This window comes from Ovis aries, chromosome X (assembly GCF_016772045.2).
Source record: "Ovis aries strain OAR_USU_Benz2616 breed Rambouillet chromosome X, ARS-UI_Ramb_v3.0, whole genome shotgun sequence".
Taxonomy (NCBI): domain Eukaryota; kingdom Metazoa; phylum Chordata; class Mammalia; order Artiodactyla; family Bovidae; genus Ovis; species Ovis aries.
In genome coordinates, this window is record NC_056080.1 from 22,989,487 (window position 1) to 23,013,708 (window position 24,222).

A 24,222-nucleotide genomic window follows, 5' to 3' on the forward strand; every position below is an offset into this window, starting at 1 on the left:
CAACAGATTTTTTTTTTAATTTTTTTATTTTTATTTTTTTTAGTTTTTTATTTTTTAAATTTTAAAATCTTTAATTCTTACATGCATTCCCAAACATGTCATCCAAAATAAAGTCAGATATGCAGATGATACCACTCTTATGGCAGACAGTGAAGAGGAACTAAAAAGCCTCTTGATGAAAGTCAAAGAGGAGAGTGAAAAAGTTGACATAAAGCTCAACATTCAGAAAACGAAGATCATGGCCTCTGGTCCCATCACTTCATGGGAAATAGATGGGGAAGCAGTGGAAACAGTGTCAGACTTTATTTTGGGGACTCCAAAATCACTGCAGATGGTGACTGCAGCCATGAAATTAAAAGACGCTTACTCCTTGGAAGAAAAGTTATGACCAACCTAGACAGCATATTGAAAAGCAGAGACATTTCTTTGCCAACAAAGGTCCGTCTAGTCAAGGCTATGGTTTTCCCAGTAGTCATGTATGGAGGTGAGAGTTGGACTGTGAAGAAAGCTGAGTGCCAAAGAATTGATGCTTTTGAACTGTGGTGTTGGAGAAGACTCTTGAGAGTCCCTTGGACTGCAAGGAGATCCAACCAGTCCATTCTGAAGGAGATCAGTCCTGGTGTTCTTTGGAAGGAATGATGCTAAAGCTGAAACTCCAGTACTTTGGCCACCTCAGGCGAAGAGTTGACTCATTTGAAAAGACTTTGATGCTGGGAGGGATTGGGGGCAGGAGGAGAAGGGGACAACAGAGGATGAGATGGCTGGATGGCATCACCGACATGATGGACATGAGTTTGAGTGAACTCCGGGAGTTGGTGATGGACAGGGAGGCCTGGCGTGCTGCAGTTCATGGGGTCTCAAAGAGTCGGACACGACTGAGCAACTGAACGGACTGAAAATAAAGTCAGCCACTGTTTCCCCATCTATTTACCGTGAAGTGATGGGACCGGATGCTATGGTCTTCATTTTCTGAATGTTGAGCTTTAAGCCAACTTTTTCACTCTCCTCTTTCACTTTCATCAAGAGGCTATTCAGTCCCTCTTCACTTTCTGCCTTAAGGGTGGTGTCATCTGCATATCTGAGGTTATTGATATTTCTCCGGGCAATCTTGATTCCAGCTTGTGCTTCCTCCAGCCCAGCATTTCTCATGATGTACTCTGCATATAAGTTAAATAAGCAGGGTGACAATATACAGCCTTGACATACTCCTTTTCCTATTTGGAATCAATCTGTTGTTCCATGTCCAGATCTAACTGTTGCTTCCTGACCTGCATACAGGTTTCTCAAGAGGCAGGTCAGGTGGTCTGGTATTCCCATCTCTTTCAAAATTTTCCAAAGTTTTTTTGTGGAAAATAAACTCCCTCTCATGTCCCCCTTTTTTTCTCTAATTTCCTTTTAATGTTTCATAACATTGACATTTTCCAGGAGCCCAGGCCAGATTTTTATAGATTAAGTTTTAAATACATCTGATTGTTTCTCCATGGTTAGATTCAGGCATTTATTTGCAAGAAGACTATGTAGGTGATGTTATTTTTTCCGAAAGGCATCACATCCGGAGGCCCCGAGTTGGTGATGGTACTTTTGATCTTTTGGTTAAGTTGGTGCATATACCATAAATCACACAGCGACTGTGCTAGAACTCAGAGAAACAAAGTATCAGGTAAGACTCGGAATGCGCAGCAGGAGGCAGTCGTTTTTCCCAGGCTCCTCAGAAACCCGTTCAACCACGCCCACCCTGCTGCCGCCCGCGCCTCTTTTGTCGGAAAATCAACCCTCAGAACCAGGAAGCCCCTGCTCCAACGCGCGGAAATCGTTCCCTAGCAGCATGGGTGCGCCTGCGCAGTGAGTTTTCAGGCGGCTCTTTTTCAGCGCCCGACCGCTTCCTTTTCCTGCTCTTAACTGCCGCCCGCCGCCCCCCCCCCCCCGCTAGCTCTTTTCCCTAAGGGGTCATAACCGGGCGCCAAATGCGCGCCCGCGGGAAGGCCGAGGGTGGGGCGCCGCGCTTCGCGGCAAGTCGGTGGACTTTCGGGCGGAAGTCCGTAGCCTCTGGAGCCTCTGATTGGCTTTCTGGGTGGTGCCTGTCTCGGCCCCCGCTCTAGTTTCGGGCTGGTTGGCGCGGAATCGGAAGACTCCGGGACCATGGCGCCCTTGCATGGCGAGGATTGCGAGCCGGGGGCGAACGGTGAGAGATGGCCCCGCGCGCAGGGTCCCGGGCTGGGAGTGAGGAGACTGTGGCATAATCGCGGGTTGTGGGAACTCTTGTATTTTTTCTCAGGAAGGCGCGCCTCTGGGTTGCTCCTCGGGTCTCTTTGGGCGCGGACCTCGGACGTCCAGGGCTGGAACCCGTCAGGCCTCGGACAGGGCTTCCTTGCAGGGCCGTCGGGTCCTGGCAAACCCGAGTAACTCCCTGCGGCGCTTTTTGTTTGGGCGGCTGCCTCACCACTGTCACTGCGGGTCTCCGCACTTGTCTGCCTCTTTATTTCTTCTGGTGACTTTCATCCCACGTGCTGGGCACACACCTTCGCTACAGTGACCCGGGTGGGACAGTCTTTGCAAAGTATTTCTCTACTCCCGCTGGGAGTGCTGGGAAGGTTGTTACATGGTAACGAAGCAGGAAAGAAAGCTGTCACCTGAAAATACACACGCGTTTTGTCTTTTTTTAGGTAATGAGTTTCTGCTTTACCCATTAACGATTTTTCTTTCAGGGTCTGTGGAAAGTTCTTAAAGGGCCGCATAGAAATAGTGCTCATCAACTAGTCATCTGAGGTGAAGCTAAAAAAAATGCTTCAGTTTAGCAGCATTTCGCCTGCCCTGTATATTACTCCATTTTCAGTGGTAATCTTCTGTTTCCAAAAATAGAATATAGAAATGTAAATGGATTTTTCTGATTTTTGAGCAGTGTGCAACTTCAGTGAACTTCTTACTTAAAATCAGGTGCTTCACTCTCTTAGCTCAAGCGTCACGTCTCCTGTCACTCAAATACATCACCATTAATGAGAACTTGCGTCCTAATCAGATTCTTTTGCATTCCCCTAGTTGTGAATCACAGATTTCAATTTGTTCTTCTAGCCTTTCGCTTTTTAAGACAATTTGTTTTGGAGAGTCGACTAGCCTGGATTACAAATGGGATGTAGGATGTGAGTACGTGAGTAGTCTTTACAGTCCTCCATCAGTGACATGCCACTAAGCCCTTTCTTCACCCTAAAAACTGTTCCTCCTCCGTGAACATCAAGAAATCACTCTTCGGAGGACACTGCAATCTTGAGATCCCTCTTAAGTCATGGTGTTGATTAAGTAGTGGCTGGGACTTGTGACTGGAATTTTTCTTTTCTTGCCAAGTTTGAAAGATTGTCACCAGAAAGACTTGCAGACTCTTGTCTGTCTGCTTTGGGGGAGGGTGGGGGGGGTATTCCAGATGTAATTATGAACCAGACTTTTAAACTTCAGTAACTGGGTTTTTTTAATGCTAATTCTTTTTGGCTAATTTACCTACTTGAAGCGTTAGAACATATACCAAAAAGGAAAATTTAAGTCCCCCCCCCCCCCCAAGTGTTAGAAGGTGGGCTGGCAGTAAAAAGCTGAAAGGTCTATAAGTAGCTGCTACTGTATATGAAATGGATCAGGGAGAGTTTAATGATTTTAAAAAAGCAGGTACAGTGGTTCATTCAGCAAATATTTGTTGTGTACCTTCCAGGTATAGGCATTCTATCAGGCTCTCGTGTTATAGTGGTAGGTAAGTTGGACATGGTTTTTGTCTTCATGGAATTGAGATGGTAAACTTGTAATTATATGTGGTGCTATACTGAGGCTTCCCTGAATCCATGGCTTTGCTTTATTTTTGGTTTCTAGAAGCTAGATCCTGTTAGTGCTTAGTGTGGGGTGTCAGCGTATGTGTGTGTGATTATGCTACATCTCTACACATACACATTGAATGAGTTTGTTCTGTATTGCTGAGTACAAAGTAAGCCAGGTATCTTCATTTAATTCTAAACTTTATGAAGCAGACATGATTATCCCCATTTCACGTATGAGGACCCTGAGGCTGTGGATTAGTCTCAGTCATTGGGTGTACTCTATAGGAACCAACTCTAGTTGACTGAAACTGAACAGGAATTTATCAGGAGAGTATCGTGGTGTTCAGAACCTCTGGAGAGCCAGTCTCCGAGCAGTGTAGCTAGGAACAGTGCTTCAAATCATGCCCCGAAAGTGGTTCATTGAGGAGTTTACTGCCAACCATGGCAAGTGCTTGAAGTTAGAGCCTTCAGGTACCCTGGGACATTGCTGGCACTGTTGTTCCAGGTACTCAATCCTCCTGTAGCTGTTGCTACTTCTAGAATCTTCTGTTAGTCCTCCCGTTTTCCTTGTTATTGCTAGCTTCTGATTTAAAGTCTGAGCAGATGTTTGTAATTGGAGGACCTATTTTATATACCCATGCCCTAGCTGCAGGGGCATAAGGGAGGAGGGATTTCACAGTTTCAATACTGGGCAACTTAAAAAAAAACAAGACACCTGGCTACCATGGCTTAGAAAGGTTAACCGGTTGTCTCATGTCGCCCAGTAAGTGACAGAGCCTGGTTGTGTTGCTGCTTCTAATCTCCATTTTCCCACTCTATGCTCTCGTGTCCAGCTTACCTTCCACACTGACTTCCTCTTGGTTTCAGAATACACCTTGCATTTTCATCCCTTTGTAGTTTGGCTCATGCCTTTTCCTTTGCTTGTGCCCCCTTGTTGCCCTGTACTCTGAGAGTGAAGTTCTATTCGTCTTTCTGTGTTGGAAACCTCCCCTTGTGAAGCCTTGTCTGATTTCCCAGGCAAAATTAATGGCTCCCTTTTCTATGTGTCCTCAGTACCGGGTTCTTACCTCTCATATGACACGATCTTTATATGATGGTGGGAGCCTCAGGTCTTTTTGCTTTCCTTGACTGGGAGCCCCTTGAGGACTCACAACTTTGTCTTATTTGTAATTGTACCCCAAACTCTTAAAGTGGCGCATCGTTGCCTGTGGAGTAAGTCTTTTTGAAAACCTATAGATTTTGTCAGGATAATCTGACAAAGGAGTCAGGGGGATCTTGAATGGAATACACTGAGGCCAGCTTTTCATTCCCAGGGGTCATATTCAGTAATCTCCAAAACCTTGTTGTGTAGGTCTGCTCACAATTTTTTGAAATCATTTGAGTGACACTCAAGATTTTGTGGCTGTCATCATTAAGTACCTGCATTCCTTAATGCTTTTCTGAAAATGGATTTAAAAGTCAAATGTGAAAGTCAAACAATAGACTGAGATATTATAAGTAGAGATTCCATTTCCAGAAAGCTAGAAAAAAAAGTATTTGTAGTTATGTGTCACCTTTAAGACAGGTGAACAACAGTTGAAAGTGTTGCAACAGTTGAAACTATTGTAACAGTTTATTGCCAGCACTTGGTACATGTTCTGTAAATTTCATCTTCTGTTGCAGTCAACACTTAGTCAAAGAGCTGAATGTTGTTATGAACATTCCAGTGGGGTTGGAGCTTTTAGGATGCGTGTTATCAATACTTCTCCTTTTCTGTGCTTACTTATTTTTATAAAGTAATTAGCACCAAATACAATACAATATTCAGTTTCACAGACATAGGTGGCAGTCATGCTGAGCCTCAACTCGTGGCTGGCAGGCGGCACTGTCTTGCTTGCTTTGGGTGTTCATCAGCTGGCGTATGAAAGTCTTCATTCTGTGGGTGAAATCTTTTCGGTAACTGTGTGAGGTGGTCAGTTTATGATGACCCAAAGCGTGCATCATTCAAAAGTTGAATGACCAGTGAGGCCCTCTGGTACTTCATTAATTTTCCACAAAACACATTTTAATCTTTGTGTTTTTCATCGTCATCCTCTTATGTCGTAACCAGCAGCATGAGATCTGGAAATCAGTGATGGAAATCAAGAATCTCCTTGGTCATCTTGGTTAAATTCTCCCAACCCCCAATTTATCCTTCCTTTGAAATTCTAGGCATTTTATCTGTACTTCTGTTGGGGCATGTGTTTCTTCTAAAAGTTGTTCTATACTTAGCTGCTATTTATAGGCATACCTCGCTTTATTGTGCTTTAGATACTGCACTTAAAAAAATTTTTTAAACAAATTGAAGGTTGTGGCAACCCTGCATCGAGCAAGTTTGTTGGCACCATTTCCCCAACAGACTTCGCTTATTACTTCATGTCCCTGTGTCACATTTTGGGAATTCTCACATTTTAAAATATTTGTTACAGTGATTTGTGATCAGGGATCTTGGATGTTACTACTACAACTCACTGAAGGCTCAAATTATGGTTAACATTTTTAGCAATCAAGAATTTTTGAAGATATAATGCTTTTGCACACTTAATAGACTATAGTATAGTGTAACCGTAACTTTTATATGCCCTGGGAAATTTTTAAAAATTCACATGGTTCACTTGATTCTAATATTCACTTTATTGGTTATGGTCTGGAACTGAACCCGCTAGTATCTCTGATGTCTACCAGGAATCTCCCCTGTCAGATTTTAAGTTCTGTGAGTCTGGGGCCCTGTCTTGTCTTTGTGTCTCTCAGAGGGGCAGGTAATTTGTAAAGAGCAGGTGCTCCTCAAAGCCTTTCAAATGTTGATTAATAGAATACAAAATGAATTGTCCTTTTATAATCACTTAATGGCCTGTCATTTTGCTTGGAAAGGTTATGGACTAGGCTGGTCTCCCTTGAGTGTCTCCAGGGGATATAAGTAGAATTTGGAAGTTTTCTCCTAGAGGAAAAAAAAATAACAGTTGCTTCAGCTGAGGATTTCCACAGAGCCACAGGAGCTGCGGATTTTGTATACATTGAACTCGTATATTACTACCGGCTAAAAACTGTTGCTTTGTTTTTGAGGGAAAATGGCTGACAATTTTATAATGTCTCAAATAAATTTGGCTTCTTTTCAGCTGTGTCAGATTCCAGGAATTTTGTAGCTTCCCGATCCCGGAGAGAGAAGAAATCAAAGAAAGGGCGACAGGAAGCTCTGGAAAGACTGAAAAGGGCAAAAGCTGGTGAGAAGTGCAAATATGAAGTAAGTAACCATTTTTTTCCCTCTGTGATACATCTAATTCATGGCCTGTAAGTAATCTTATGTCACCTTTGTTGCTGATTAGAAGTATGCATATATTTCAAGTTTCTTGTCATAGTGGTTTCTTAATCTCAAGCACACTTGAGTATGAGGCAGATTTACAGGTTTGGGGAGACTACTCACCCCTTAAAGTTCCTGTGAGGTACCTTACCGATGCTTTTAAAATCCTGAAATGAAAGTAGTCATGTTTTTTTTGCCTTATTAAGTTCACTGCATCTCTGCTGAGTTCCGTGGCTCTTTTGAGGGAACTTTGAGATGCTTTTGCTTTACTTAAGAGGTGCTGAGCAGTGTAGCTGACTGAGCACTGCTTCTCCTTGGAGAGAACTATACTTTGTAATCGCATATGCAAGGCCCCTGGTGGGGGCTTGGACCTCCCTTCTGCTGTGTCCTGCGTGGAGGACTGAATGTGATGTCCTTTTGGCTCTTTCCTTCTACCCACTATTGATGGCCTGGTAAAAAAGCAGAGTGGCTACCATCTGCACAACATTGTCGAGCTTCACCTCCAGGGTGCTCCCTAAATATTAATATCTTCATAGCCTCACAGCTGGAAAGCCATTAATTAATATGAGAAAATAATAATAATAATAACAGCAACTAATGCAGTTTTTCAGCTAACACTGTTCTAAGTGCTTTAATAAACATGTTCCATTGTTTAATCTTTCCAATAATCATCTGAAGTTAGACACTATGATTAACAGCATTTCTCATGGAAGGTATCTGAGGTCACAGTGGCAGAGCCTTGATTGGAACCCAGGCAGCCTGTTTTGAGAATATGCCTGTTAACCGTGGCCCGTTCTGTATTGGGCTATTAAGCAAGTAAAAGAGGATTCTTGTCATTTGGTACCATTCCTTCAAGTTAAGGGAGTCAGCCGGATCATAAAGGGTTGCTAAAAGGATTACAGTAAATCATGAGTAAAGCATTTTTAATGTAGGTACTTCTGTAAAGGAGTTCTGTGGGGCATTTCAGATGTTGACACAATGTGACTGATTTCCCATTAATCACTGATGTTAATGGCATGGCTCTAAGAGTTCAAGCTGAGCAGTAGCAGTGTTTTAGAGATTGAGTCAAAATGACTTTTTAACTCAAAATGATTTTTAAAAGTAGTTTTTTGGTGTCTTTATGATAGTCTGTAAATGAGTTGCTTAAATGAGAGGCAGAGTATGCCTAATAGACTTCAGGCAACAAAACTAACCTTGCCAGTTCCTTCTCCCCTGGAAGAGAACATTGGTCAGTACAGTAATATTAGTTGGACCAGTTTGTGCTTGGGTTGTCAAAAAACTTAATTTGGTAGGGCAGGTAATTTCTGTTACCAAGTAATCAAAGTCCTAATCAGTATTTGCCAGTGATCCCTGTAGAGCAAATTAAACAGGAGGTGACAGCTAAGCCTAATCCTGCAATTACTATAAGCCCTGTAGGTGTGGCAGAAATCCAGTCAACTCTGCCCATCAGGCTCTCCAAGCTCTGTGTCCAGGTGTTTTTTCCCCTAGAGTCTTAGGTCTTCAGATGGAGCTGGTCGTTTCTTCCACCCCTCACTTGGAAAGGCAGAACTGTCAAGAGAAGAGGGGGATTTTTAGCAGGGTATGTTTAAGTTCTTGATAACCAGCCCACCAAATTCTCACCTGGGACATTAATGACCTGTCACCATGGCAGCTGCGGCAGTGGTGTGTGTCTCTGTGCTTTAACTGTGCTTAGCTGGTCTGCTGTCTTCGTGTCAGTGGTTGGCGGAATTCTGGCCTTCTGAGGGTCAGGCAGCCTGTGTAATTACCAGTCTTGCCACTCTGCACTTGCACTTGGTTTTTGACACCCCAAAATGGTTAGGGATCAGTGGTGATACAAACAAGGATTACTCTAAAACCATTTGTAGTGCACCTGTAGAATATAGACTGTGTTTGTTTTCCTGGTTTTTGGAGGGGGCTGGATGGGGGAGATTTTGGAATTTCATTTGATCGGTTGAACAGTTATGGAGATTACTGTCTTTTTGGGGGGCACCATCAGCTAGCGGAAAGGGAGGCAGCATGTCTCACAGGTTTGCCAAGTACAGGAGAAACCAATCTCGAAATTACAAATGACTAATCCCCAAAGCAGCTAATGAAGAATTGGCTATAATTCAGTTTGTTTTTTATGAAGTAGATGAGTAATTGATGGTGTGACAAGTGTATTATGCTAATGGAATCATTTAATATCTTATGTTAACACCCACCTAAAAGGAATACTAAGTTAATTGATGTCTATTTAAGGAAAACCCTGCAGTGGTGTTGAATGTCAGAACTCATGATTTGGTTGCAGCTAACTCTTTCAGGCTGCCATTCCACTTTGAATTTGACAATTTTTTCATCAGAATTGTTTAACACTTTCACTCCACTTGAGCTTTCTCAAACTTGTATGATGGCAGGTAGAGGACTTCACGAGTGTTTATGAAGAAGTTGATGAGGAACAGTACTCGAAGCTGGTCCAGGCCCGCCAGGATGACGACTGGATCGTGGATGACGGTAGGTGGGAAGAAGCCACCTGCCAGACACTGTGTCAGTAGCTTTTCATAAGTTCTTATGCAGCAGAGTTGTTTCTTTGCTTGGACAGGTAGATGTAAGGCACCTTTGGCTTGGATTTTTCTTAAATGCATGATTTGAGGGTGTGGAAGCAGAACGATGGAAAGTTTTGTCGAGGGGCATTTTGGAGAAACCAGACATACACCTCAGACTATAGTATAAATCCTCCAGGAAGTGACTGTGTAGGAGTTTGGAGGAATCTCACACCTGTGGGCTGTCTCCATGTGATGGGGTAGAGGAAAATATGTCACAGAATGGCTGTGAGGATTACACAAGACTGTACTCATGAAGAGTGACTTGGACAGTGGAAAGCCCTGGGTAGACATAGGCTGGTCCCCATGTTCTCATAGCCCTTCTGGAAAGCTCTGTGGTTCCTGTTTGTGGGATGTGACTTCTTGGGTGTGTGAGTGCCAACCACGCAGCAGAGAAAGGGGGTGTAGACTGCGCCTGCCACTGTTTATGTTCCTATTTCTGTAATTGGACTTGGCTATATTCCCAACTTGAACTTGCAGACTAAATTGCTTTTCTGGACTTCTGGTGATCTTTATTCTTTTTATTCTTCTGGTAGAGTAGAAGTTGGAGAAGGCAATGGCAACCCACTCCAGTACTCTTGCCTGGAAACTCCCATGGATGGAGGAGCCTGGTGGGCTGCAGTCCATAGGTTTGCTAAGAGTCAGACACGACTGAGCAACTTCACTTTCACTTTTCACTTTCTTGCATTGGAGAAGGAAATGGCAACCCACTCCATTGTTCTTGCCTGGAGAATCCCAGGGACGGCAGAGCCTGGTGGGCTGCCGTCTGTGGGGTCGCACAGAGTCGGATAAGACTGAAGTGACTTAGCAGCAGCAGCAGCAGAGTAGAAGTACTGTAAAGCATCCTATTGTGGCAAACTTTGATCCTGTGGGCCAAATTATTTCCTAGTTCATATAAATAGGCATAGTATATAGCTGATCCTTGAACAGCACGGGTTTAAACTGCTTCAGTTCAGTTCAGTTCAGTCGCTCAGTCGTATCCAACTCTTTGCGACCCCATGAATTGCAGCATGCCAGGCCTCCCTGTCCATCACCAACTCCTGGAGTTCACTCAAACTCATGTCCATAGAGTCGGTGATGCCATCCAGCCATCTCATCCTCTGTCATCCCTTTCTCCTCCTGCCCCCAATCCCTCCCAGCATCAGAATCTTTTCCAGTGAGTCAACTCTTCGCATGAGGTGGCCAAAGTACTGGAGTTTCAGCTTTAGCATCATTCCTTCCAAAGAACACCCAGGACTGATCTCCTTCAGAATGGACTGGTTGGATCTCCTTGCAGTCCAAGGGACTCTCAAGAGTCTTCTCCAACACCACAGTTCAAAAGCATCAATTCTTCGGTGCTCAGCCTTCTTCACAGTCCAACTCTCACATCCATACATGACCACTGGAAAACCATAGCCTTGACTAGATGGGATGTTTGTTGGCAAAGTTATATATGTGTGGCTATTTTTCGATAATAAATACAATAGTGCTACACCATCTGTGGTTGTTTGAATCCACAATTGTAGAGGAGCTGTAGATACTGATGGCTGACTGTAAGTTATATGTGGGTTAACTTCCAAGTTGTGTGAGGGTCAGCTGTATATCCTTTGGTTTTGACTCAGAAAACCTGTGTGAGGGCTGTGTTTCATCTGACTTTTGGTTGAACAGGATTCTGCTGCATTTTAAAATGACATGGACCAGGAGAACATCTGATTGGGGGTTTTTATTTTTTTGTCATGGGCAAAATATTGGCTATGTTTAGAAATTTGATCCTAATAATGAAATTTTTTTCCTGCAGATGGTATTGGCTATGTGGAGGATGGCCGGGAAATTTTTGATGATGACCTTGAAGATGATGCTCTTGATTCCCATGAGAAAGGTACCTGCATTTTGTTTTTAAGAGGGCCATTTTGAGATTTAAGAAATTGTCTAAAATTTCAGATGACTTGGTACTTTGATACAGTTTCTTCAGGGGAAACGGACCTACCACAATTGTGTTTGAGTATAGAAAATGTTCTAATATTGAAAGAAGTGTAGTTATGTAGAAAATTAAGCATGGAAAGCAAAAACAACCAGGAAATGAAATATCACATCTCTCTATCCAAAGAGTTTAGTCTTACTTATTTTAGAATTTTCAATGCTGTGGTCATTTTAGATTTGCTGATTTTGATGGCTACAAGCATAATGATGTCTTTTCATTCCTGCTGAAGTTACTTAGGATTTTAGCTCTTTGATAGAAGCACAGTACAATAACAAGGCTTCGATTTTCTGTTAACTTGCTTTGTTTAATTGAAATTTAAAACGATGTGAATGAATGTGTTATATTCTCATAGCTATCACAATCATTGGCAAAAAAATTTTTGAGTCAACAAGCCCGATTTCGTTCCTGTAAAATGAGAGGTGGAAATTTTCTTCATATGTTTTTTTAAATTTAGTTCATTGTTACCACCAAGTGGTAGATCACTGGCCAACATTCTGTGGCTCACTTAGAGCTGGTTTATTTTAGAATAGCTTTACTGAGATAGAATTAACATACCATACAATTCCACTAAAGTGAACATTTTAGTGGCTTTTAGTATAGTCATGGTAGTACAGCCATCACCATGATGACTTTCCTTACCTCAGAAAGAAATCATACCTGTACTATATAGCTCAAGCTAAGAATGCTAGGCTTTACCTTTTTAATGAGTGTTTAAAGAAAGGAGAAAAGTGTAAAGGAGAATATGCAACAGCTTAAGAGACGTGTGGCCACAAAGCCTGAAATCTGCTCTCTTACCCTTTTCAGAAAGTCTGGACCTTAGTTTGTAGATTGTTGACATTGTGTGACATTTGTTTACTTTGTCCCTCCTCTACCTTCCCAGACATATACATACAGACTTTGTTTTTGGTGAATTTATTGAAACTAAGTTGTAGACAGCACGACACTTAGCTCTCCATGCTTCAGTGGTGATCTCATAAGAACAAGGGCTTGTCTCCTTAGCTGCAGTACCATTTTCATGATATTATCTAAGATTTTATCCTGATTAAGATCCCCCCAGTTAGTCCAATAATACCTTTTATAGCTGTTTTTAAAAGTGCAGTCTCCACTTGGATTTTCATGTCTCTTTAGTCTTATTTAGCATAGAGCAGCACCATCCTTCCTCTCTTCCCCATCGGGTCTTTCATGACACTGACATTTTTAAAGGGACAAGGGAATTCCCTGGCTGTCCAGTGGTTAGGATTTCACACTTTCACTGCCAAGGGCATGGGTTCCATCCCTGACGGGGAAATAAGATCTAAGATCCTGCAAGCCACAAGTGTTTGGCCGGAAAAAAAAAAAAAAAAAAACAAAAAAAAAACAACCCACATAAACAAATCAAAACAGGAGCTCTAAAATTGTGGAAAAATTTCATCTCAAATGTTGACTCCTGTTCTTTCTTTTTTTCCTGTTGTTCTTCTGCCTTATACCCACTAATGTACACTGGTGATATTAAAGCCCCTTAGTGAAGCCTTCCTTGCTAGTCAAACCAGTATTGACCTTCTCTTTTGAGGTTCTTTATTAGGACCTGAATTTTGTTTACTAAACATTTTGACCATTGCCTATATTTGCTCTTCAAACTGCTCCAAATGATCTCTTGACAAAATTAAATTCTGCTTATGTTTTTTACAAATGTGATATATCTTTTCATATTCTTAGGCACATTAAAAAAATATATCAGAAAATTTATCATCTGTGACATTTCGTGCATCAACAGTGTTTGTACTCATGACCAGAACATTTTCTCATCCCAGATGGAAACCCATACTCATTAAGCAGTCATTCCTCAGTCTTCCTTCCCTCAGCTCTGGCAACTACTGATATGCTTTCTGTCTCTGGATTTGCCTGTTTTGACTATTTCATAGAGTTGGGATTATGCAATATGTGACTGTTTGTTTCTGGCCTGTTTCATTTAGCATAGTGTTTTCAAGGTTCATTCGTGTTACAGCATGAATCAGTATTTCATTCCTTTTCAGGGCTGAATACTATTAGATTGCAAGGATAGATCACATTTCATTTATTCATTTATTAGTTAATAGGCCACTTGGGTTGTTTCCTTCTTTCAGTTACTGTGAACAGCGCTGATATGAAGTTTCGTGTACCAGTTTTTGTTTGAACACTTGTTTTTAATTCTTTTGGGCATATGCCCAGAAATGGAATTCTGTATACGTATTTCAATTTCATTTTCTTTCTTACACAAAAGATATTTTCTATAGATGCTTTTGTACTTGGCATTTTTTCACTTAAGAAGATATCCTGAAAATCACTTCATATCCACACTTAGAGACCATTCTTCCTTGCTTGCTCATTTCTGTATGGCTGCATAGTATTCCATCGATGGATGTACCATGGTTTGTTCAGATGGTTTTCTTGAGTGGACATTTAGGTTTTCAGTAATTAGCTCTTGCAGATGATACCACATTGAATAACTGCATACGGTATTTTCCTCAGGGAAAATTTGTAGAGGTGGGATTGCTGGCTTAGAGAGTACATGCACATAAAGTTTCATGAGATATTGCCAAATTCTTCTCCATAGGAATTGTCCCATTTTACACTCCTGTGAGCAACATTTGAGTGTCCATTTAGACACCATGGCCTCTCCAAGAGAATGTATTGTCAAGCTTTTACAATTTTTGACCCTCTGATATATGAGAAATGACATTCGCATTTCTTTTACACATGAAGTTGGGCATCTTTCATAAAACTTCATAGTTATATTTTTTTTTAACATGAACCATGTGTTTATGTTTATTGCCCACATTCCCTTTGGGTTCTGCATTTTTTAAGTTGTTTCTTTCCTCTGCAAAACATATTGCAAAAATTTTCTCCTCTTTGGTCTTTAAACCTGTTTCTGATATAATTGCATTTATCATTCCTTTCTTTTTTCTTGCAGATGGATTTTGAATCATAGTTAGAAAGACTTTCCCCACAGCCAGGTTACAAGGAATTTGCCTTTTTAATTAAAGTACTTGTATAACTTCATTTTAAAAATTTTGACCTGTGATCTGTTTGGAGTTCACCTTGTGATTTTCAGGATCTTAGTTTCCAAACCAGGGATTGAACCTGGACCCCTGGTGGTGAAAGTACTGAGTCCTAACCACTGGACAACCAGGGACAATCCCGTATGGTGTTTATACTGATTTATTTCTTTACAAATGGGTGAAAGTGACTCAGTTGTGTCTGACTCTTTGACCCCTTGGACTATAGCCTGCCAGGCTCATCTGTCCATGGAATTCTCCAGGCAAGAATACTGGAATGGGTTGCCATTCCCTTCTCCGGGGGCTCTTCCCAATCTAGGGATCGAACCCAGGTCTCCTGCATTGCAAGCAGATGATTTACCATCGAGCCACCAGGGAAGCCACAAATGAATAGCCAACACTATGAAAACGTTCATTTTTTTCTCAGTGATTTGAGATGTCACTTTTATTCTGTGTTAAATTTCCATAAGTAATTTGGGCTTCTGGACTCCATATTGTATTTCATCTGGTCTGTCTGTCTGTTCATACGCCACTGCCACACTAGGTTATCTATTCCCTCTAGGTCTTTTCGTAGGTGCAGGCTGCTCTGGGATGAGTCAGAAAGGGAGAGTAAAATTGACAGTAGTAGAGGAGTTTGCAGGTAGTTTCTACGTGCCCAGAAGAGAAAACATATGGCAGAAGTTGTTCTTTATGGAGCAGATGTCTGCATGCTGTTTAGTGTTGCTAGGACCTGTTGTTCCATGTCCAGTTACTGTTGCTCATAAAATGGAAACTAGGATGCTACAGTATTACAGCCGGTAGTCTTCTTTGTTCATAGTTCAGTTTTCTTGTCAGAGTCAGTATCACACTAAAATGATGATCTCATGAAGGCTGCAAAGCTAATCCCCTGGTTGCAGATGAGTTTGATCTTTTTATTTCTATAGGAAAATAAACCCCACCTTTTAAAAAGCTTTCTGTTCACATTAACAATAACGATCAAACAGTCTCAGTAACTCAGCTTGATATTTTACTGGTCTTTCTTCCATTTTTATAGTATCATTCAGTCCAAGTTTCCCTGAATTCAGCCCATTTAAAAGATTATTTCCTATGTACCTTGCATAAAATTTCAGTTTTGTGTTTTTAATTTTTAACATTTTGCTTGTCAGAGTCTCATATACAGAGGGCAGGTGACGATGCTTTTGGTTTTCCATTTTGATTTTTGCTGTTGCATGTTTCTAAATAAATTCTCTTCCAACAGGAAAAGATGATAAAGCATGCAACAAAGATAAGAGGACTGTCAAGAGGGCTGCTGTGACAAAACCGAACAACATCAAATCAATGTTCATTGCCAATGCTGGGAGGAAAACTGTAGATGTGAGTCTCATGTTTTCTTATAGTTGCCTCTTCCATTGTGAACCAAAGATTCCTGTTTGTTCATAGTTCACCTTTTTTGTCAGATTCCCTGTAGCTCTAAACAGATGATCTCCTGAAGGCTGCCAGGCTAGTCCCCTGGTTTCAGATGAGCTTGATCTTTGATTATATTTAACATTTGATTATATAGATAATAGATGCCCAGTATGTTTTTGTTTTGTTTTTTATTTTTTATATGTTTTTTGGTCACACTGCATGGCTTGTGGGGTCTTAGTTCCCCGAACAGGGATCAAACCCAGGCCCTCTCAGTGAAAGTACCACATCCTAAGCACTGGACTGCCAGAGAGGTCCCAATATGTTTGAACTCAAATATTTGAGTGTTACTTTCCCAGTCTCAGTCACTAAGTTCAGTGTAGATTTCTAGGTAGATTGAGGCATCTCCTATCTCAGTGGTTGTAACTTGGAGATAAAAGAGAAAACCAGAAAGCTGAACTGACTGTGTTTATTTTGGTGATTAGCAGGAGGATTATGGAATGAAGCAGAAAACAGAGGGCAGGGCTTGGGGTTTAGGAGTTATATTCAGGTCAGTGGTGGTTAAGATCTGTGAATAGTAGAGAAGTCCTCAGAGTGAGGGTTGAAGAGTGACTGGCCAGGTTCTTCCTTTCCCTGATCCTTACTCTGAAAATGTGAAGTGCAGGACTTTCTCATTCTGTCTGCCTTTTTAATTTCCAGAAAGCTGTTGACTTGTCCAAGGATGATCTGTTAGGTGACATTCTACAGGACCTGAACACTGAGGTAAGTGAATCTCCAGGAATTGTCAAATATTCAAGTGAACATGGGCTGAAGAAACAATTCAGTAATTAATATGAAACAGACTTATTGCTAGAATGCACAACAAAATCCAGTGACAACCCCACCACCAAAACCCCAACCAACACAAACCTCCAAACCAAAACCAGCCCTTCAAATTGGTTTCTTCTCACCATTTTAGGTGAATAAGTTTGTAGCCACTCTAGTCTCTGTTGACTGTGGATTGGGCTGTGTGGGGCTGTGTTTGAGGTAGTCAGAATACACACGAGTCAGTGCTGGGAAGGCACGCTGCTTGTGCTCAGTTGCTGCCGTGTATGTGCCTGAAATAGATTGAAGCCTGTCAGTCTGCACAGTCAGGCGTGAGATCCTCGTCCTGAATTCCAAGTGGGGGTGAGGGAAGAGTTGGTGAGCTGTCCCTCGTACAACTCAGACAGGTTTAGCTGTACTGGAATTTACAATTGGGCTGTTTCACAGCAAGACTGAACTCTTAGTTAGAGATGTGCTTCTTTCTAAGTGATCCTTAATTAAAATGACTAACCAACACTGTGTAGTTCGGGCTTGACAGTTTTGAAATGTAATATTCTGTAAGGGTAAGGGAGAAGTATGTTAAGTTTTAAAAAGAAAAAAAATTGATGAGGGGTGGAGTCAGTATCTATTCTGGTTTTCTAGTGAGTCTGTAGTATTGTTACTATAGTAACCTCACTGCAGGAACATAGATCTGTCAGGGGAGCAGGGAGGGGAAAAAAGTGCTTTGCTTATTGGGCTTCATTGGGGGAAGAAATGTACTTTTTGTGTCTTGTGGTAACAAGCATGGCAGTGAATGTCTGTCTACCCCCTCCTAGACACCACAAATAACTCCACCACCTGTAATAATACCAAAAAAGAAAAGATCCAGTGGAGCTTCACTGAATCCTTTCTCTGTGCACACCCCCAAGGTATAGTGTGTGGAAATACCTTCAGTCTTGATTTACATTATTGCTTAAAACTTACGTTGTTGCTTTTCTATGTGAGTGAAATGCCTTTGAATTTGTTCTTGTTTTTGTTTTAAATTAGGACTCCTGTTTCATTATATAGTTTCATACATTTCAAAAATAGCATGTGCCTGCTTTTTTCATAGTAAATTTTGTAGTAACTGGTATGTGTTTATTATAGGTATTACAACTGTGCTAAATGCAATCATTTTCTTCCTGGAAACAAGTGTTTTTTTCCCCTGTAAACCTAGGTAACAGTAAAATAATTGAAGCTGTTGCATTAATAATACATAAAATCGTTTTATAAATGGGAACTGTCATTATCTCTGGTCAGGGTAGGACAGTTGCGTATTTTTAGTATGCAGGTCTAACTGACTAAACATTTAAAAACATTGACAGGCAGCTCCTTCAGGAAAAACCACTCCCTCAGCCTCAAGGAAAGAGCCTTCATTAACTCCTGCTTCTCTTACATGTGCTGAATTTGCTGGTAAGTCTGCTGTCAAGCAGAATTGCAAGGGTGTTAAGCAGTTGCAAAGTGCTGTCAAAAGATGGAGGCCCCGTGAAGGAAGTGGAAAAGAATTTGAAGGGCTTGCAGTAGGCAGTTTCCCTGAGAAAGGTTTGAATTCATAGCAGGAAAAGTTAAAAACATCCAATTTGGGAATTGAAGAGTAAGGCAAATAACACGTGGGCCAGGGGTAGTCTGCTGGTGCACCGTCGGGGAAGCTTTTGTGGTCGCTGGAAGCAACACATGATGGGAATGTGTGATGCCATCCTCAGGAGAGCCCAGGCCGCCACTGTGTACAGATGACAAGGAGGAGTCGGGGGCAATGGAATTTGAAGATGGCGACTTTGATGAGCCCATGGAAGCTGAGGAGGTGGATGTGGAGCCTGTGGCTGCCAAGACTTTGTGCCAAGAGAGGGAGCCAGCAGAGGAGGCAAAACAGAAGGCTGATTCTGGGAAAGGGACCGCATCCTCCTCGTAAGAGCATTTTATGACTTCTCGGCCAAGTAGCACTACACTTACTCTGTTGGATTTTGTAAGGTTTTTGAAAATGTGATTTTTGCAGAGCAAGTTTTCTCCCAGATGTGTCTTGTTGGGACATGGATCAGGAAGATGACAGCAGTTTCTCAGCCCCGGAAGTTCAAGTGGATTCCAGTCACCTCCCACTGGTAAAAGGAGCTGATGAGGAACAAGTATTTCAGTTTTATTGGCTGGATGCTTATGAAGATCCGTACAGCCAACCAGGTAATCATATATTTACATACAGTAACTGAATGTCTTTAACACAGAGTGGCACCTTTCCCTGAAGTGCTTTAGTGATTGTAATTGGCACAGGCTCTGCCCTCATGTACATAGTAAAAGAGAATAACACTCATTTACTGTAAAGTTCGTGAGTCACCTGGATGGAGAGAGTTTGTGGTGTGAATAATCTTTACAGACTGTTATTCCGAAAACTGGTTATGTGTAATTTCGCGGTATGTGCTTGGAATTCACCATTGATGTATCTGAACATATTGGAATGCACTTAAAGTGGAATCAATCACTAATTGGTTCCTTCAGCAGTGTGAACACCTGCCACTTGCCAGGCCCTGAGATGGGTTGAACAAGCTGGGCAAATTCCCTGTCCTGGTGGAGCTTTCATTCTAGTGGGGTAAAGGCAGTTATTTGGGGGGTGACCAGGGAAGGCCTATCTGAGGAAATGACCATTGGGCTGGGTTTTGAGGTATGTTCAAAGCTGAGGAGAGAGTATTTCAGCCTGAGGAACCCAGAAGTGCACCGAGGAGAGAAAGGAGGAGACCTGAGTGGTTGAAGCAGAGTAGTCAGATGACAAGATTGGTTGGAAATCAAGTTGGAGAAAAGGCAAAGGCTGGACAGTGAGGGACCTTGAAAGCTGTGTTGAGGAGTTGAGACCTTACTTCAGTAACAGTGGCAAGGCAGGGGAGGATTTTCAGTGTGGGGTGCAGGGGTGAGGGGTAGAGTGGGGCCATGGTTGGGTTTACATTTGAACAGGAACCATGTGGTTTATGTGGAGAAAAGCCTGCACGTGTGTGGATGTGGCCAGGGCCAGAGTAGGGAGTGTAGAAGACCTGAAGATCAGTCTATCCAGGGCAGGTGTGGAGAAGGAGAGAAGTCAGTTCTTTTTACTTGTGCTTTGATATGAACTTGATGATAGACGGATGTGGTGTTTGAGAGAAAGGAGGAATCAAGGCTAAGTTGCAGGTCCTCCTCCGAATGAACTTTTACTACGAATCCAGGCTCAAAGAGAGCCAGGAGGGCTCCCGTTTCCTCTGTGCTATTTGAGCCCTTCTGCACTGTGGGGCCAGGCAGGACAAGGCATGTCAGATTCAGAAAAAAGACAGTATACACCCTTAAACAGTTAGCTTTATTCAGATCCATATCTGAATCGAAGGGCAGGTACAAACTGAATTTTTCCAAATGATTTCCTGAGGACTAAGTATTAAACTGTCAGATTTGGAGCCAGATTTACCACCGAGATACTCAGGGATTGGCTTGCACTGGAAAAATGGTACTGGTCTTCTGGGAGGCGGCAGTATTAATATGCTCCATTTATCAAAGAGTTGAAACTTGCACAGCTGCTTGAGCAGCTAACTGCCATGTGTTCGTTGCTCAGGTGAAGATGTCAGCAGTCTTAGAAATGGTATCTCATCTACTTAAGCTCTAGGGCAAGACCAGCTGGTTAGATGCTCTTACCTCTTTGACTGTTTTGTAACTTGCTGGTGCCAGTGGGCTGGCAAGTGTGATTTCACGAGGCTTTGGAAATTAAACCCAGGACGGCTCTATTGTACAGCTTCCAGGGACCTCCCTGAAGCACAGCCTCATAGCCAGTACTCTGGAATTGGGTGAATGGTGGGCCTGCCCATCCCGGAGCCACCCCCCTGTGCCTTACTGTATCCATTCCTTGCAGGATTTTATTCCCTGACTTGATTCATGGTCCCATCAAAACCAGAAATCTGAGAGCCCGCCTTGAGTCCCCTCCCCTCCTCCCTTTCCTCACCAAGTCTTACTCATTTTATCCTCCTAAACTAGACAAGCTGTCTTCTCACAACTTCTACCCTTGAGCCCTTCCTGCTCCCAACACCAACCTCTTCATTGACTCCTTAGCTGTCATCCCTCACATGGCAACCTGAATGATGGCTTCGGACATCAGTTCTTCATTACAGAAAATCCACAGTGGCTGCTGCATGCAACTTACAGTCCAAATTCCTTTCCAAGGCTTCTCTTGGCTGCTGTGTGGGACTTCTGTGTCCTAGAATAGTCTGTACCTGCTGCTCTTTATACCATATCCCTTTCCTTCCTCACCTGACTCCCCCCACCCCCAGTATTGTCTCCTGGAATTTTCCTAGTCCTCCAAACTGGCCTAAGAGCCCCTTCTGTGACCCCCATCATACCCTAACCATAGTCATGGATGGGCCTTTTCAACCACTATTGGGAAATACTTCGCAGTTGAAAGAGGTATCAGTCTGTTATTGGCCTGTCTTCTTATTGCTAGGTTAAAAGGAGATTTCTAGTGCTGCAAAAGGTGTCAGAAATCATCATCTCTAGTTATACACTTAAAGCAGTGGAAGCTGAGGCTCCAAAAGATAAAGTGGTCAGCTCCCCAGTTGCAGAGGGCTCGGCTTCGCACCCGCAATCCACTCTGTGATTCCATGGTGCTTCTGAAGTTTTGTCCTCTGTGATTGATGCCAACGGGTTAAATAAGATGGCTTTAAAAAAATAGTCCTGTAATCTCAGAGGGTTGAACAGTTTCATCTTGATAGCAGGTAATGATCACTGAGCCTTGCTGAAATCAATGCTGCTAATAAAAACGAAGTACTCCCAAAGACCCTGTTATTGTTTCTCACTTTCTTACAGATTCTAAGTAAGTCAGTTGTTGCTGAATGCTCCATAATTATGAAAAGAATCTTACTCTTTGCATATGGGAAGATATCCTGTCTTCATTATGACTTTTTCAAGGTTGAATAATCCTGACTGCACCTGGCTTCAGCTAGTAACTTTAAGGGGAATGTAATCTTTGTTTACCATGATCTTTTTGTGGCAAATGAGGCATAAACAGTGTCAAATGTGTTGCATGAAGTGTGATATTAGTTTGACTGTAAAATGAGCTATTTGAATCTTTGAATTCAATATTAGGGTCTTTATTTTTCTTTGCATAGAATTTTATTTTTTCATCTCTAACTGTTGTGAGGATGACTTTTAATTTTCTGAGCTACTGTGACTTTTTTCTTTTTTAATCATCCCCACAGTCCTCCCTTCCCTCTCCCCTATCTTCCCCCCACCGCCGCCTCTTTTACCCCAGCTGAAAATTACACAACTCTTCTAAGAAGTTTAATCATCTGCAGAAATGAGAATTCTTAGATGGTCTTATTTCTGCTAGAACATGTGACAAAAGGAAGCACTGATGAACTATCTTGTGAAACTGGAGTAATTGGCCTTGTGAACAGTAGCCTTTGCTTGTGCCAGAATTTTCTTAGTGTCTCAGGCAAGTGGCCCTGTTGAATAGCTGTGTTGATGACTGCTGTCTAATTATGCACAGAGCCCAGGATTTTGCATAGTGGCCATCTCTTAGGTTGACTGTCAAATCTCTGGAGTCCTTTCTTTTTTTCCAATCTTTTATTTTGTATTGAGGTATAGCCAATTAACAAACAATGTTGTGACAGTTTCAGGTGAACAGTGAAGGGACTCAACCATTCATATACATGTATCCATTCTCCCCCAAACACTCCCCCCATCCAAGCTGCCATATAACATTGAGCACCTGTGCTGTACTGCAGGTCCTTGTTTTTTATCCATTTTAAATATAGCAGTGCAGAGTCATTTTTTGATGGCTAGTTTTCATGAACAGTGACTTGATGTCCAGGCTTGGTCTACTTTGTGGTGTACATCACTTAGGGATCTCAAAAAGAGCTTGTTTCTTGATTTGTTTACTAGACCATTTGTTAAACTGAAATAGGAGAGAGAGGAATAATACAAATGCTTTCCAGCCAGATGTCTTTGGTAGTCTATGAAGTAGAAAGGGTGAATTAGGAGATAATAGTTGAGCTCTGAGATATTTACTATTATATGGAATAAGATATGAAGTGAGTTATGTTTTTCCAAAACACAATTTTATGTACAGAAGACTACTGATATACCATACATAGTTATCCTTACATAGAAATGTTAGTTTTTGTTGGTAAGTACAAGTGCTGAAAAGGAATTTAGTATTCTCAGAGTTCTCACAAGAGGTTTAAATAGGAAATTTGTTGGAGAATAGATTGCTTTTTTGATTTCTCTTAATCTGGGTGATCCTGGTTCTAGGGAAAATGTTTTTCCCCCTACACTGATCTAGGATGTCTCCCTAGTTTTCGAGGTGTGTCTGCATTGAGGTGGCATGTCTAATTCCCCAGGGGTTTCTACACTGATGCAGGGTGTCTACTCAGACCTGGGATGTCACCCTGATAGCTGAGGCTTGTCTGCATTTATCTGGGATGTTTCCCTACTTCTAGGGCAAATGTTTCCACCAAGTTAGATCCTCACTCTATTCCCTGTCATCCCGGCGGTCCCAGGTTTTACCAGTGTGATACTGCCATACAGCATAGGTACTGAGTAAAGGAATTGGTCTTTGAGATTGGGTAGTAGTGGGTAGTAGATACTAATTTGATGTAGAAAATGACTTAACATGAAAGCATACATGTGTGGATACATTGAGTGAGCTTTTATGTCATCCCTTTAATGTGATATAATTGAAACGTTTACTGTTTCATGATTTTTACTTATTCTTTCAGGTGTGGTATTTCTGTTTGGCAAAGTCTGGATCGAATCTGCTGAAACCCACGTGAGCTGTTGTGTCATGGTGAAAAACATTGAGCGAACGCTCTGTTTCCTTCCCCGTGAAATGGTAACCCTTAGTACATAGCTTTTAATTCCAAGTGCATTCTATCTTCTGCCACAAACCTGGTCCTTCGATAGGGCTGTGACTTATCTACAACTTAGATGGTCCTTTGTTTTTTTAAAAATACTCCTGGTTCTTAGTTGTGGCATATGGGATCTAGTTCCTTGACCAGGGATCGAATCCCGGGCCCCCTGCATTGGGAGATGGAGTCTTAGCCACTGAACCACCAGGGAAGTCCCTTTATAGTTCTTTCTTATTGCCTGTCTTATGACCCCCTGATTGTCAGCAGCTCCATTAGACATTTGGAAAAGTGGGGAAATGGAGTAAAATGCTGTTTTTCAACTTGTTAGAGCATCAAAGTGCCTGAGTTTCAGTATATAAGGCTGTCTGTCCCTCAACTGTCCGTTTCCATAATTATCGGGGTTGAGAATATATGGCTCTAAAATAGGACATGACATTTGGCCCAGTTTTCATGCTTTTGCTATTTCCTCCACAGCCATTTGGTGGCTCAGAGGTTAAAGCATCTGCCTGCTA

At 42.0% G+C, this 24,222-nt stretch overlaps 1 protein-coding gene across 2 annotated transcripts in view; it reads left to right on the forward strand.

Moving 5' to 3' along the window:
• The first annotated feature begins 2,097 nt into the window (after window positions 1–2,097).
• POLA1 (DNA polymerase alpha 1, catalytic subunit) overlaps window positions 2,098–24,222 on the forward strand; it is a 291,633-nt gene continuing 269,508 nt past the window's right edge. For both annotated transcript variants that reach the window (XM_012106423.5, XM_042242229.2), the window contains exons 1-11: window positions 2,098–2,182; window positions 6,929–7,053; window positions 9,504–9,600; window positions 11,467–11,547; window positions 15,901–16,016; window positions 16,746–16,808; window positions 17,666–17,758; window positions 18,194–18,281; window positions 18,572–18,773; window positions 18,862–19,040; window positions 23,582–23,694. In XM_012106423.5, the coding sequence (XP_011961813.3) occupies window positions 2,140–2,182; window positions 6,929–7,053; window positions 9,504–9,600; window positions 11,467–11,547; window positions 15,901–16,016; window positions 16,746–16,808; window positions 17,666–17,758; window positions 18,194–18,281; window positions 18,572–18,773; window positions 18,862–19,040; window positions 23,582–23,694 (1,200 nt within the window). In that variant the 5' untranslated portion in view covers window positions 2,098–2,139. The remainder of the gene's footprint in view (window positions 2,183–6,928; window positions 7,054–9,503; window positions 9,601–11,466; window positions 11,548–15,900; window positions 16,017–16,745; window positions 16,809–17,665; window positions 17,759–18,193; window positions 18,282–18,571; window positions 18,774–18,861; window positions 19,041–23,581; window positions 23,695–24,222) is intronic.